The sequence below is a fragment of the Equus caballus genome, chromosome 15 (assembly GCF_041296265.1).
Source record: "Equus caballus isolate H_3958 breed thoroughbred chromosome 15, TB-T2T, whole genome shotgun sequence".
NCBI lineage: Eukaryota > Metazoa > Chordata > Mammalia > Perissodactyla > Equidae > Equus > Equus caballus.
The window spans coordinates 65,290,261-65,302,561 of record NC_091698.1 but is presented as its reverse complement, the minus strand read 5'-3'; the positions used below and the strand labels follow the sequence as shown (position 1 = coordinate 65,302,561).

The window sequence follows — 12,301 nt, the reverse complement described above, 5'->3', positions numbered from 1 at the left end:
TTGTAGAGTGGAACTAAAGGTGTAAACTCTCTCTTTTTGCTCCCATAGCTTAGCAGAGTGGTGAGTGCACAGTTGGACTCAATGCTACGTGATCAATGGTGAAACTGACAATCCACCAAACATATAACTTCCTTCTTCATTAATAGTTCTGGCTGGAACCACATGGTAATTCAAATTTATCAAACATTTAATAAAAGGTATAATTTACTTGAGTTCAAAGATGCCAGATTTGTCCTATTTGTTTCATTAATAGCCTTATGAAAGCACTTAAATAATGAGCATAGCACATCTTCAGAGAAGAAGGCATTTTGTGAGGAGGGGGTGAGTCAGGGTGATTAGAGAAACTTCATATGTAAATACTCAGGGATCCTAAAAGACATTGGCATGAAATACACAGAAAATTTGGACAACCCACTTGTAAAAGTAATTATACATCTTTTTATAAAAATATCTGCTTTAACTTGCTTAAGGAGTAGCAAAAGTGCATAGCAGAAATATGCACCTGAATATTTAACTCAATATGTTACTTTCCTAAAAATTCAGTTTCCCAAAATATGATCTGCTGATATCTGAAATGATTTTTATCAAGATACATCTAACAGTATCCAAAGTCTCATAACATCAGCAACTACAATTTTTGTCCATATTATTTTATATTTGTAATCAAGATGAAAAGCAAGCAAGAAAAAGATATTTAAGAAAACCAGTACATCATTACGTTAAGAAACAAAGACCTGCAGGAGGGACACACTATAATGAAAAAATACTCAGATTCGAAGAGGATAAAAAAAAAACCCAAAACTTCTATTCCAAAAAAGTAGTTGTAAAGTAGAAACAAATCTCATAAACTAAGAATTTCATAGGAAGCTGTCACATGAACAGAGCCAATTCTGCCAAAAAAGCAACATGCATGAATTATTAAAGATGGGCATGAAAAAAAAATAGGGATTGAACAGAAAAAGCCAATGTAGAAAAGATATCTCACAAAATGTAATATCGAAAGAGAAACTACTCATGGAATACACTATTAAGACACTATCAAGGAAAGGTAAGATCTGAAGAAAAGCTTACAGTGAAAGATCCCATTGAAGCAATGGAATCTGAAGTTTAAGCCTCAAGAGGAATTGAATTGAAAACTAGGAAACAAAGAAAGAAACACTGAGGGAGAAGAAGAGAAGTTAAACTAGGCTTGGTGCAAGAGCACCAAAACAGCTGTCATCAGGTAGAGTCAGTAACTGCTGTGTCTTGTATATTGGACAACAGACTTTGGTGCAGTGGAACAAAATTAAAATTTACACAACAAATCCATGCATGGAGCAAGACAAATAGGGTTTCTGCTTCATGGAGCTTACTTTCTTGCGGGAGGATGCAAGCTGTACATTAATGAACAAGCAACAAATAGATAAGTAAACAAGAGTCTTTCAGATAGTGATAAGTGTGGAAAAGAAAACAGAGACAGAAAGATTATCTGGAGTATGGCTATTAACAGGATGCTCCTCACTTTCCATTGCATTATAATATTTAACAAAGCAGACAAAAGTCAAGTAAATAAAAAGGAGAGGAGGTTGACAAAAATGTTCTCTCTCTTTTTCTCTCCTCTCCTCTCTCTTCCCCTTCCTCCCTCCTCCCTATCCTCCCACTCTCCCTCCTCTCCCATCCCCCATCCCACCATCCTGTTCTTAGGGTCAGTCTCCCCAGAGAAAGGGCGAGGCAGTAAACTAGTCTATCAGGAAGGGTTGGTAAGACATATAAGCAATGGCTAGAAGAATTGGATCACTTAGCTGTGTTCAAGAAGTAAAAGAAGTGACGATTTGAAGTGCAATTAGACTTCTCACACTGGATTTACTAGGTACTTAAAGTGAGGACTCTATATAAAGAGAATGATAGACTACACTCAGACAGCGAGAGTAGGATTCAGGCCAGAGGAACACCAGCAAGTACTGTAATTAGTAAGAACCTATACTGTTTTCAGTACTGTGTTAATATGCTGGAAAATACTGAAAAAATCAACTTCTATTAAAAAAACCCTAATTGAGAAAACAAAATCAAATATAAATGTAAACACACACATCAATGTACAAACAAATACCAGAGTTTGTTTTATGAACAATGCATGCTGGACAATCTCAGAGAAGATTAGATACAAAAAAGAATGTCATGGTTGGGCATGTGAGAATAGGAGAAATGGGGAAAGAAGGAATTTGAGGGAGAGAGAAGGCGAAAAGATGGGGCTCATGTAATGGACAAAAGAGCAATAACTTTTTTCTCTTTTTCTGGCTAAAACAGAGAGAATGAGGATGCCAAGGAAAACAAAGGCAGGATCCTGGCAAAGGAGCTCAGGGATAGTATCATGAAGTGACCACATCTGTCCAGACAATCAAAAGGCAATGGCTGTAGAGATCAATAAACTGGAGGAATGGAATGGATGGTCATTACAGTTCTAATAATTGTGTAGGAAAGCCGGTTCTGGAGGCTGAGAATTTTGATTGTTGGGGTAGAGGCTGGGGGAAGGAGGATGAGAACACAACCAGCCTGAGTCTCCCAAACCTTCTCTTGCTGAGATGATTGCTGAGGTTCTGCTCCTCATTGGCATTCAGTAGTTGCTCTAAGTGCTTAGAGTATGTAGCTACAATCAGCAGGAAGAAGTCATATTCAAAAGGAGATGCAAGATATGCATCCTGAACCATGTTTTTCTCCAAATGTCAGAGTGAGTAGATTTAAAGTGATATTCTTCACAAGAATGCAAATTAGTTATTTTGTTGTGACTTGAAGTTCTCCTGGCTTCTAAGTGACAGCTACAGAGGTCATGAGGTAGTCGATAGTGGTTAGTCCATATCTACCTCACTCATTTTGTTAACCTAAATAAGAAAATTATTGAATTTTAAGAAACACTGCTTTACAAAGGAAACTAATGCAAATGACCCTAAAACTTGGTATTACGAATATCTGGAATCAAATCCAGGCTATGATTCATTTTCAGGGTCCACTGCTGCTACTTAATGGTACAAGGTTGCATGGAAATAGTATTTATATATTAGTCAGTCATACCATATCACAACGGAGGAGGAGAAATTGTGCACCAACTGGAGTTAAAACGCATCAGCTTGAATTTTAGGGGGACATGGCATAACTCAAATATTTCTCTATTAAATGTATTTCTCTATTAAATGTATCAAGGACTCTACTGGCTGTTTACTCCTGCCATAATACCTTCACTTCCAAAATTCAGAAATATATCACTTATGACAATTTACTGGCAGAATGAGTGGTGGGGACTTTTTGTCAGCAGAAAGGTCAAGTAATTTTCCACAACGCACTGCAATTTTTAAGCTTTACAATTTACTATAGGTGATCCAAGGGAAAGCCTATTACACTGCTATACACAAAAATTATGTTGTGAGTTCGTGCAACGCGAACAGTCAGGTACCAGCCTTGTGTGTTGTCTCCCACTGCTTTTTCTGAAATACATAATCTTGGTGGGTTTTGTTTTGAAAAATTTGTTTTTTAATAAATGACAGGAAATTTATCCAAGTGAAAAGCAAGAACTCATCTCACAGTGAGACACTGTCTAATAGGGTGGGCTTCTAGATATAAATGCAAGACTTTTCTAAGGACTATGGCATGCAATAAAGATTTAGAGTAAAGCAAAGAAAGTAATAAAAAAAGTCGACTAACCTAACCCACCTGAGCTCGGCTCACAGGGGTCAATGTCTTCGTCATCACTGGGACACTCTGCTGAGGCCACAAGGATGTCATCTGTGGTCTGTAAAAGAATCACATTCAGTAGATTAATTTAAAGGGACCTAACGGATCCTCTCACGTTCGTCTCATTGACAAGTGAAGCACTGCTTATTTTTACGTGACAGGTTGAGAAACAAAACTCAATATTTGCCTTCCCAAGGACACAGAGCTTACATTTTTCAACTTATTTTGGATCCTTCATGGAAGTATTTGCATATTTGTGAAAACTTGATTATAGCTTAGTTTACATGAGGACACAGAAAGGATGGTAGCCAACATGTACATATCCATCCATTCAACTGCACAGAGAAGCCTCGCACAGTAGCGTAAGAGGTTTAAAGCAAGCTGGCAGAAACAGATGATTTGAAATTTATTACAGCCCTGGAGTGCTACAATGTACGCATCAGTAGGCTTTATGCAGTACTTGGGCTTGGCTTCCTAAAAGCAGAACAGCTATCACATTTTATATTCACAACCAGGTTGAATTTGATGAATCTTTGAGATATAGCTTGTCATTATTAGGAAACACAGATTAAGTAGAGAATACCTTTCACTGATGTAATAAGGGAAACAAATATAGTCTATTTAAGGTACTTTTCAATTTTGTATTGAGCTTTCATTCTCAATTCTCAGTTTTGTAACATTCAGATTGTAGGTATCGTTTCCTCAACGTCCTTTTCTTCATTAAGGTTTCATAATAAATAAAAAGTGTATGGGGGGATGATATTTTACAGTAAAGAGGATAGAGGTGACAGTTTTCTCTGTGACATTCTAGTTGCTTCATTGCACTTACAGCAGAAAAGATAACCATCACTGTAATAAAAAGCAGAGTGTGTAAATCCTAGCGGTTAGTCACATAATCAACACATTTACGAGCACCAAAGGTTGCTCTTTATTGCCACTCATAAGCAGCAGTAAACTCAGCATAGATATTGCACGGAAATTTGGAAGGTTTGCATCAGATTCAGCTAATGCTAAGGTGATGCAGAGAGAATTCAAGGTACAAGAAGGAAAATATCTCATTACATTAGCTAAGGATTAAGGAGATTATAATTGTTTAGACAACTATCAGAATCACAACACTGATGAAGTCCTTATTTAAAAGCGGAATTACAGTAATATAGGTCCCCATTTTTAAAAAAGGTAGAAATATGATGACTTACTTTTACTCAAGGAGTACTTAATGTAGTCAGAGATTAAAGTATAAGGAAATAACTGTTAATAATTGCCATTTGAAAAATGGAGACAAGGGATAATGCACTTTTGCGACAAAAATTAGGCTCAAAAATCTTTAATCACAAGCTGTGTAATTACTTGAGAATAAGGAATTTGTTCAGATGCTAATGTTTCACAGTATGACTTTAAATAAACGCAAGCATTTAAATATCATTTTGAGATGGTTTCACGTTTTCTGTTCTTAATTCCTCTGAGACAGTTGGGAGACTGGATTCATTCATTTTGCTGCTGTTATTTTAAAAGAGGGAGTTCAAAATATCACTTTTTCTGGAATTGTAACTGTTCATGGCAGTGAAAACACACCAACAATTGGTGTGACAGTCACGCAGATATGTTTCATTAAAGGGAGCTTTAAAAGGCAAAAACCCATCCTCTTTTGGCACGAGCACATCCTGCAGGATAACATCTAAACTGACTTGATAATAACAAGTTATTGGATTATGAGCTCTTGCAGGTCAATTGTTCCGATTCACCCTGGAGCAGATAATCCGCTATTTTTCTAGAGCCAACTCGAAGTGGAAAGCTACTTCTTTCTCCACCACAGTGGATACTCTTCAAAATTAATTTCAAGGTTATAAGATAATTTTTAATTTTCCTTGAGGAATTTTGACTATATTGATGAAAGCAGTACAGGGCTGTTGTCTTGTCCTTGACAGGGGGAGGAGGAGGAGGATGTGAATAAATTCTTTAATCCAGCGCTTCTCATCCCAGCAGCGATGATGTCCCCTTTTCCCCTCTCCACCTGGGGGGGGGCACATTTGGCAATGTCTGGAGACATTTTAGCTTGTCACAATTGGGCTGGGGGTGGGAGGGTATGCTACTATTGGCATCTAACGGGTAGAAACCAGGGGTGCTGTTAAATGTCCTAAAACGCACATGACAGTCCTCCCCCAACAACCACGTGACCCCAATGTCAATAGTGCAGAAGTTGAGAAACCTTGCTTTAAAAATTTAAAGACTGTTCTGTCTCACATTTTTCTCATCTGGAAAAAAACAGAAAGTATAATAGTCCCTATTGTCATAAGGATTATATTAGTATACAAAAAGCTCCTAGAATAAGACCACATTGTAAATGCTTATAAAAGTTGTGATATTATCAACACTATTATTATTTCACGAATGTAGCACCAATTTAATCTTTTTTTGCACTATATTTATAAATAATACAATTTTAGATGTTAAACCAGAAGTTATACATGTGAATTATTCTCACCTTTAGACCTCGCATTAGTATTTATATCAAAATACAGTAGCTATATTGGTACTTTGTGAACTAAGCTTCCATCTTTTACTGCCTAGGTTCAAATTCTGAATTAGAAATCAAACATCAAATATAAATAATGAAGGCTGCTTCTTAAAAGAAATTTAAGGGCTAAGGGGCTGGCCCCGTGGCCCAGTGGTTAAGTTCAACACGCTCCGCTTCGGCGGCCCAGGGTTTCCACGGTTCGGATCCTGGGGGGGGAGACATGGCACCGCTCATCAGGCCATGTTGAGGTGGCGTCCCACATGCCACAATTAGAAGGACCCACAACTAAAATATACAACTACTTAAAAGGGGGATTTGGGGAGAGAAAGGAAAAAAAAAAGAAATTTATGGGCTAAAAATGTGTGATTCAGTGCACAGTGTTTCATGCAGACTAAATTATTTAGGCCACACAAGTCAAATTTTGTTTTAAAAGTTAACCTGTGTTCAACAGTCATTTGAACAATCCCACAGCAAACAAAAAGTGTTAGAATATTCTCAGTTTTATCTTTTCACAAAACACAAACACAATACCTAAATAACAGAAGATATCATACAATAAATAGTACCTCCTGGAGCCCTGTACAGTTGAAATAAATCGCTTTACAAATATGACCCTATTGTAAAGCTATATTTTAGTTTTTAATGTACTTTTCTTGGTCTAATGAATTTACATTTTTGTTTATCATATTTTTCCTTCAGAAATCAAAAGCCAGCAATTGTCTGTGAATAAAAGATCTCAAATCAGGGGGCGGCCCCACAGCCAAGTGGTTAAGTTTGCGGGCTCTGGTTGGGCAGCCCAGGGTTTCGCTGGTTCAGATCCTGGGCCCGGACCTAGCGCTGCTCAACAAATCATGCTGAGGCAGCGTCCCACATAGCTCAACTGGAAGGAACCACAGCTAGAATATACAACTATGCACTGGGGGGCTTTGGGGAGAAGAAGAAGGAAAAAAGAGATCTCACGTCAATAGATGCCTTGGCAGAAATCATCACGGTGTGAAAAATCATAAGTGGCTCAAGTGTAGGAAAAAAATCAAATTTTATTTCAGAGGCTGAATTGACTGAACAATCTTCTAGCCAAAGCTGCATAATTTAAATTTAATTCACTGTGTTTGGAACTGCCTCTCTATGATATGCTGTTGAGAGAGTGAGAAAGAAATTCAAATATGTCACATTAATCAATTCTATTCTTCAGTATACTTTTCCCTGATGTTTGCAGCCTTTTTCAGAAAAGAGACAACCTGCTGAAAAAGAGAGACTAGTGATCAAGCAAAAGCATGAGTTTTACCTAACCATCCATTTAGGTAAGTGTCCCTAACTGTGCATTTAACCACTCACAGGTCAAAGGGTCATGCTGATCCTCCCTAATTCAGAGTGGTTTGTACATTCACATGGCAAGCATCTGTTCTCGTTCAAAATGTCTACTAACAATACTTAGGTCTCCTTACCTTTAGGTAAAAAATGACTTGGGCAGAATTCAAGAAAAAAAGGCACTGAAACAATTCATCATATGCTATGGATAAACACCAACGTGTTATAGGGTAGGAAAATGTAATCAGGATGGAGGAGAAACAATGTTTTTAATGTATAGTAAAAAGTTAGACCAATTTATTTAATATCCAGGGTTATTACAGAGAGAGCACTGGCGAGTTAGAAAGTAGAGAAACACTATGTATTTTTGTTGTTTTTTCTCACTTACAGGGAACCTTCCCCTTGCCCTTAATAGAATTTACTTCATGTTCACTTGATGTCACTTTTTAAAATATAGCACAATTGCCTACCTGCGTGGTAAAAAGATATGATGAGAGGATAGTAAACTTAGTCTGTAATAGTATATCCCCGGCAAGAACAGCATTCCTAGACTTTATTCTTCATGATAAACAGCTTTGCTGAAGACTGATATATTCCCATGAAAACACCTATAAGAAAACTCCACTAGGACAAATCTGCTTGGTGAGGAAAAGAGCAAATTCCAACTGTGCAAAAGGATGTCCACTACGAATTTGATGCCTGCGAAGAAATTCTTGATTTTCTCTACAATTTTGATTGAAACTGTGTTTCTAAATAGCAATGGTCTATTTGGCTGTACATCCAAATTCAGCATAAAAAAACTAGTGTCTCAAGCAATGGTGCTCACTTGCATAACATTATCTAGCCTAATCTTTCACTGATGTGACAGACATTTAGACTGAACTGGTTGAGACAACTGAGAGGCTGAGTATGGTGCTAGCTGAAATGTGCTAAGTTTGGCTAACTGATGGACACTTGTCTTTGCTGATACTTTTGTCTATGAGAAGCTGCTCTGGAAGAGAGAAAGCATTCATGTCTGGCTTTCAGAACTAAATCTCACCAGACTCTCCAGAAAAGATTTATTGCTAGGAGTGTTTCCTTGAAGAAAAAAAATATGCCAGCATTCAGAATTAATGTTACAAATTCCCCAAGCAAGTTTCAACCCACTGTACTGATAACCTATGGGGCAAGAAGTTTCTAGGAGTTGTCACAATTTTCACCAAAAGGAAAAACTGCAGAAAAATAACCCAATTGTAATACATAATACAATTCCCAAACAGTGGGTCAGTTTGATCAAGTCAAATCAATAAAGAAATACACAGAATTGGTAATTTTAGTTAATCGACAATCCTATTAAAGGTGAAAAAGGAATTTAGAGACCCTGCACAGGTCCTATGGTAGTTTTCATTGTCTCACTCAAGTGTCCGGTTCTTATTTGTCAATTGTTTCTCTAAGTAGTAGATGCCACATGAAGATGTCAATCCCATGGCTCACTAACCTAATACAAATAAAAATAACAAACTGAGATCCAATATGTGAGGGTGAATTTTAGCTCCAGTACATGACCAACAAAGAAAATGAGCATCAATTACTCACTAAGAAATATGGAACACCACCTCATCTATGCACAGCATTTTCTGATAGGCACAAAAGATGGTCACTACCTAGCAAGGTATAAATTGCAGTTCCTACCTGCAAATAACTTATTATGCTCACTCTATTCTAAAGTATAGGTACAAGTCACTCATTAATATAAATAACAACAATCAATTCAATTCAAATAGCTTATTTTTCTTGAAATGTAACAGTGCTCCTATAACTATTACTTCATTAAATATTCACCAACAACGTACTTATGCAGAATGCAGGGAGAGGTGCTATTATTCTGAGTGTTATAGTTAAGGGCCTGCTCAAAAAAAAATACCCATTTGTACACTTATTTACCCAATTTGAATGTTTGAACATTGGTATTCATGAATATTTAGGAAAAAGCTTACATATCTCTGAAAACAGCCAGCTTTCACTTTTCGTTAAGGTTTTTTTTCCCAATTGATGCCTTAGGTTATTATAAAAAGTGACCATAAATCAGCTGTCTGCTTGGGAAAAAGACAGACTTGAGAGCCATTCAATTTTCTCCAAGACTTTCTTGGCTCTTTAAAATGTATGCAATGGTTCCAGAGCACTAAGAGTGGGTTGCATACAAAAACTCTACTATGGTAAAGAGATCACAATCTCTTACTCATTCTAACATGCATTGTTACATGCATTTGATACTGGTCATCCTGATAGACAAAACTCAAAGGGGAAGGTAGGGATGTGGAAATAATGCCACAGAACAATGAATTTAAAGAAAATTATGTGATAAAGAAAAGAACTGAATTCCTGCTGCAGGGGAGGAAGAAATATTCCTCTACCTTCTAGGTTCTTCTGGCTGGCCTAAGAATGAAATTAACATGAGACAGAATAACAGGAGAGAATCAAACAAAGTGTAATAACATGTATACATGGGAGAAACCCAGGAAAACTGAGTAACTGGCCAAAATGGCCAAAGCCACTACCTTAAATACCATCTTCAGCTAAAGACAGAGGACAATGTTCTGGGTAGTGGTTTGGGACTTCAGAGGGAAGGAAGGCAATTGACATGCAGATGGAAAACCTGGCAGAGACAATGGGACATGGAGAAGACTTTGATCAAATGGGCCCTTCTAGGTTTCTCCCTGCCTACCACATCTAGTTCATATTCTATTGTGGTTATCTATGGTGATAGCTCCTTCTTGAAACAGGCCTCCTATCTTAAAGTCTTTTAGGCAGTTGGGGGGTAAGGTCAAAGTTTCTTCCTGAGTCATCTGTCCTTAAAAATAATCAAGCCAAAGAGACACATTTTGGGGCGGTAAATTCAGATCCCTTACCCTTCTTGATTAAAAAAGAACATTATATTTAAGCAAAGTTATACAAAATAGAAACCTGCAAAATAGAAACCTGGTATCAGGAAACTTGAATTAAATTTATGTTTTAAAAAAGGTAGTACAGGGGCCGGCTCCGGGGCCGAGTGGTTAAGTTCGCGTGCTCCGCTGCAGCGGCCCAGGGTTCAGATCCTGGGTGCGGACATGGCACCACTCATCAGGTCTTGTTGAGGCGGCGTCCCACATCCCACAACTAGAAGGACGTGCAACTAAGATATATACAACTGTGTACAGGGTGGGTTTGGGGGAGATAAAGCAGGGAAAAAAAAAAAAAAAGGAAGATTGGCAATAGTTGTTAGCCCAGGTGCCAATCTTTATAAAAAAAAAAATATATAGTACATCTCTTTTACTATTTCTTTAAGCTTCTGATAATCTCTATGTTCATATTGCATTTCCATTTTTAGCCAAAGCAATATAGGAGGACTGGCCAAAAGAAAAAGTAAAGTTTAGGTTTTCAGGAAAGCACTGAAATAATCTTTTCTCCTAGATTCTCACTAATTAAAATTTGGGGTTGTAAAACTTCCAAAGACTGCTGGGAGTGGAGCGGAGGTGCTGAAAGGTAAACTAGAATATGCATGTGACTGAATGTGTTCCCTCTTTGTTTTGATTCTGGACAAAGCACTTTCTGAAATGGGTTTGGCCATTTCCAAATTAAATAAATACTAACGGATGTTTACAATGCAAATCTAGGCTTCTAGCTGTGTCAATATGAATCTCTAGTCCAACTATTGTGACTGAATGGACTAATTAGTCACACACGTTGAACTGAAAATCCTTACTGGTAATGAGGCCAAAACAGATTTTATAATTGTAAAATGCCAGTGATGGATAGTTTCACCTAACGTGCCTCCAAAATCCAGGCTTTCAATGTTGGCATCTAACACGTTTGGCAATGAAATCATATTTTAGTCAAATAGTCATACATCTTCTTGTACTGAGCCAGACCTCAGTGATCATTAGTCTAAGCCCTTTGTTTTACATATCAGGAAACTGAAGGTAGAAAATTACCTGCTTTTGTTTGACCACAATTATACTGTTATTTAATGGCAAAGCTATGAGACTGTGATTGTCTCTTATCCCAGATGACTTCTATCTATCCATTCAGCACCCATCCATCCATCTACCTATCCATCCAGCCATCCAAAACCATCTTGTTCTCTAGAGGATTTGGTGTGGTTTATAAACATACATGATGAAATAAATTTAAAATAAGTTATAACCAAAGGAGAGTATTGGATTTTAGATAGGTAACTGCTAAAATTGTCATGAAGAAAACACACCTATACAAGGAGACACACATACATAGCTATTGCACAATTTGATATGGCAGCACACTAAGTGGCACTAAAAAGGGAACAAAATGAATGCTAGAGTTCAATTTATTAAACCCAGTTACAAAAATTAAAATATTTATATAACTTCAGTTATTTTGAAATGGAATATACTCAGAAAGTTCCTTATTTACTTGTGGCAATCTTTTCTTAACTCACTTTTTTAAACACCTTAAACATCTTGCCTCCCATCTCTGCACATAAATGCATAACTAAATTCTTGAGGAAAGAAAGAAAATGTAAATTATTGTATCTTTTCCTGCCTGTCTTTCCCCTTTATTTGGAACATTGTAGGCCATGCTGGCTACAAAATTAACTCAATGAACTCTTTGTCTCTCTTCTCATTAATCCACTGATGAAAAGTCTCCCAACTTTCAAGGGCTCTCTTATTAACTACTATTTTCACAACGTAAGTGCTAATGAGATATTTATCTTTGTCTCTCTTACATAATCATCATTAGGGTTTTCTCAAATTATCCCTTACTACATCTTAGGAA

The 12,301-nt window shown here is 37.1% G+C and overlaps 1 protein-coding gene across 50 annotated transcripts in view; it reads right to left on the bottom strand.

Moving 5' to 3' along the window:
- Positions 1-12,301, bottom strand: part of NRXN1 (neurexin 1) — a 1,070,775-nt gene that overhangs the window by 21,673 nt on the left and 1,036,801 nt on the right. For 27 of the 50 annotated variants that reach the window (XM_070236361.1, XM_070236360.1, XM_070236375.1 and 24 more), the window contains one exon: positions 3,676-3,763. In XM_070236361.1, coding sequence (XP_070092462.1) covers positions 3,676-3,763 — 88 coding nt within the window. The remainder of the gene's footprint in view (positions 1-3,675; positions 3,764-12,301) is intronic. The other 23 variants (XM_070236373.1, XM_070236351.1, XM_070236362.1 and 20 more) reach the window with 1 other exon arrangement.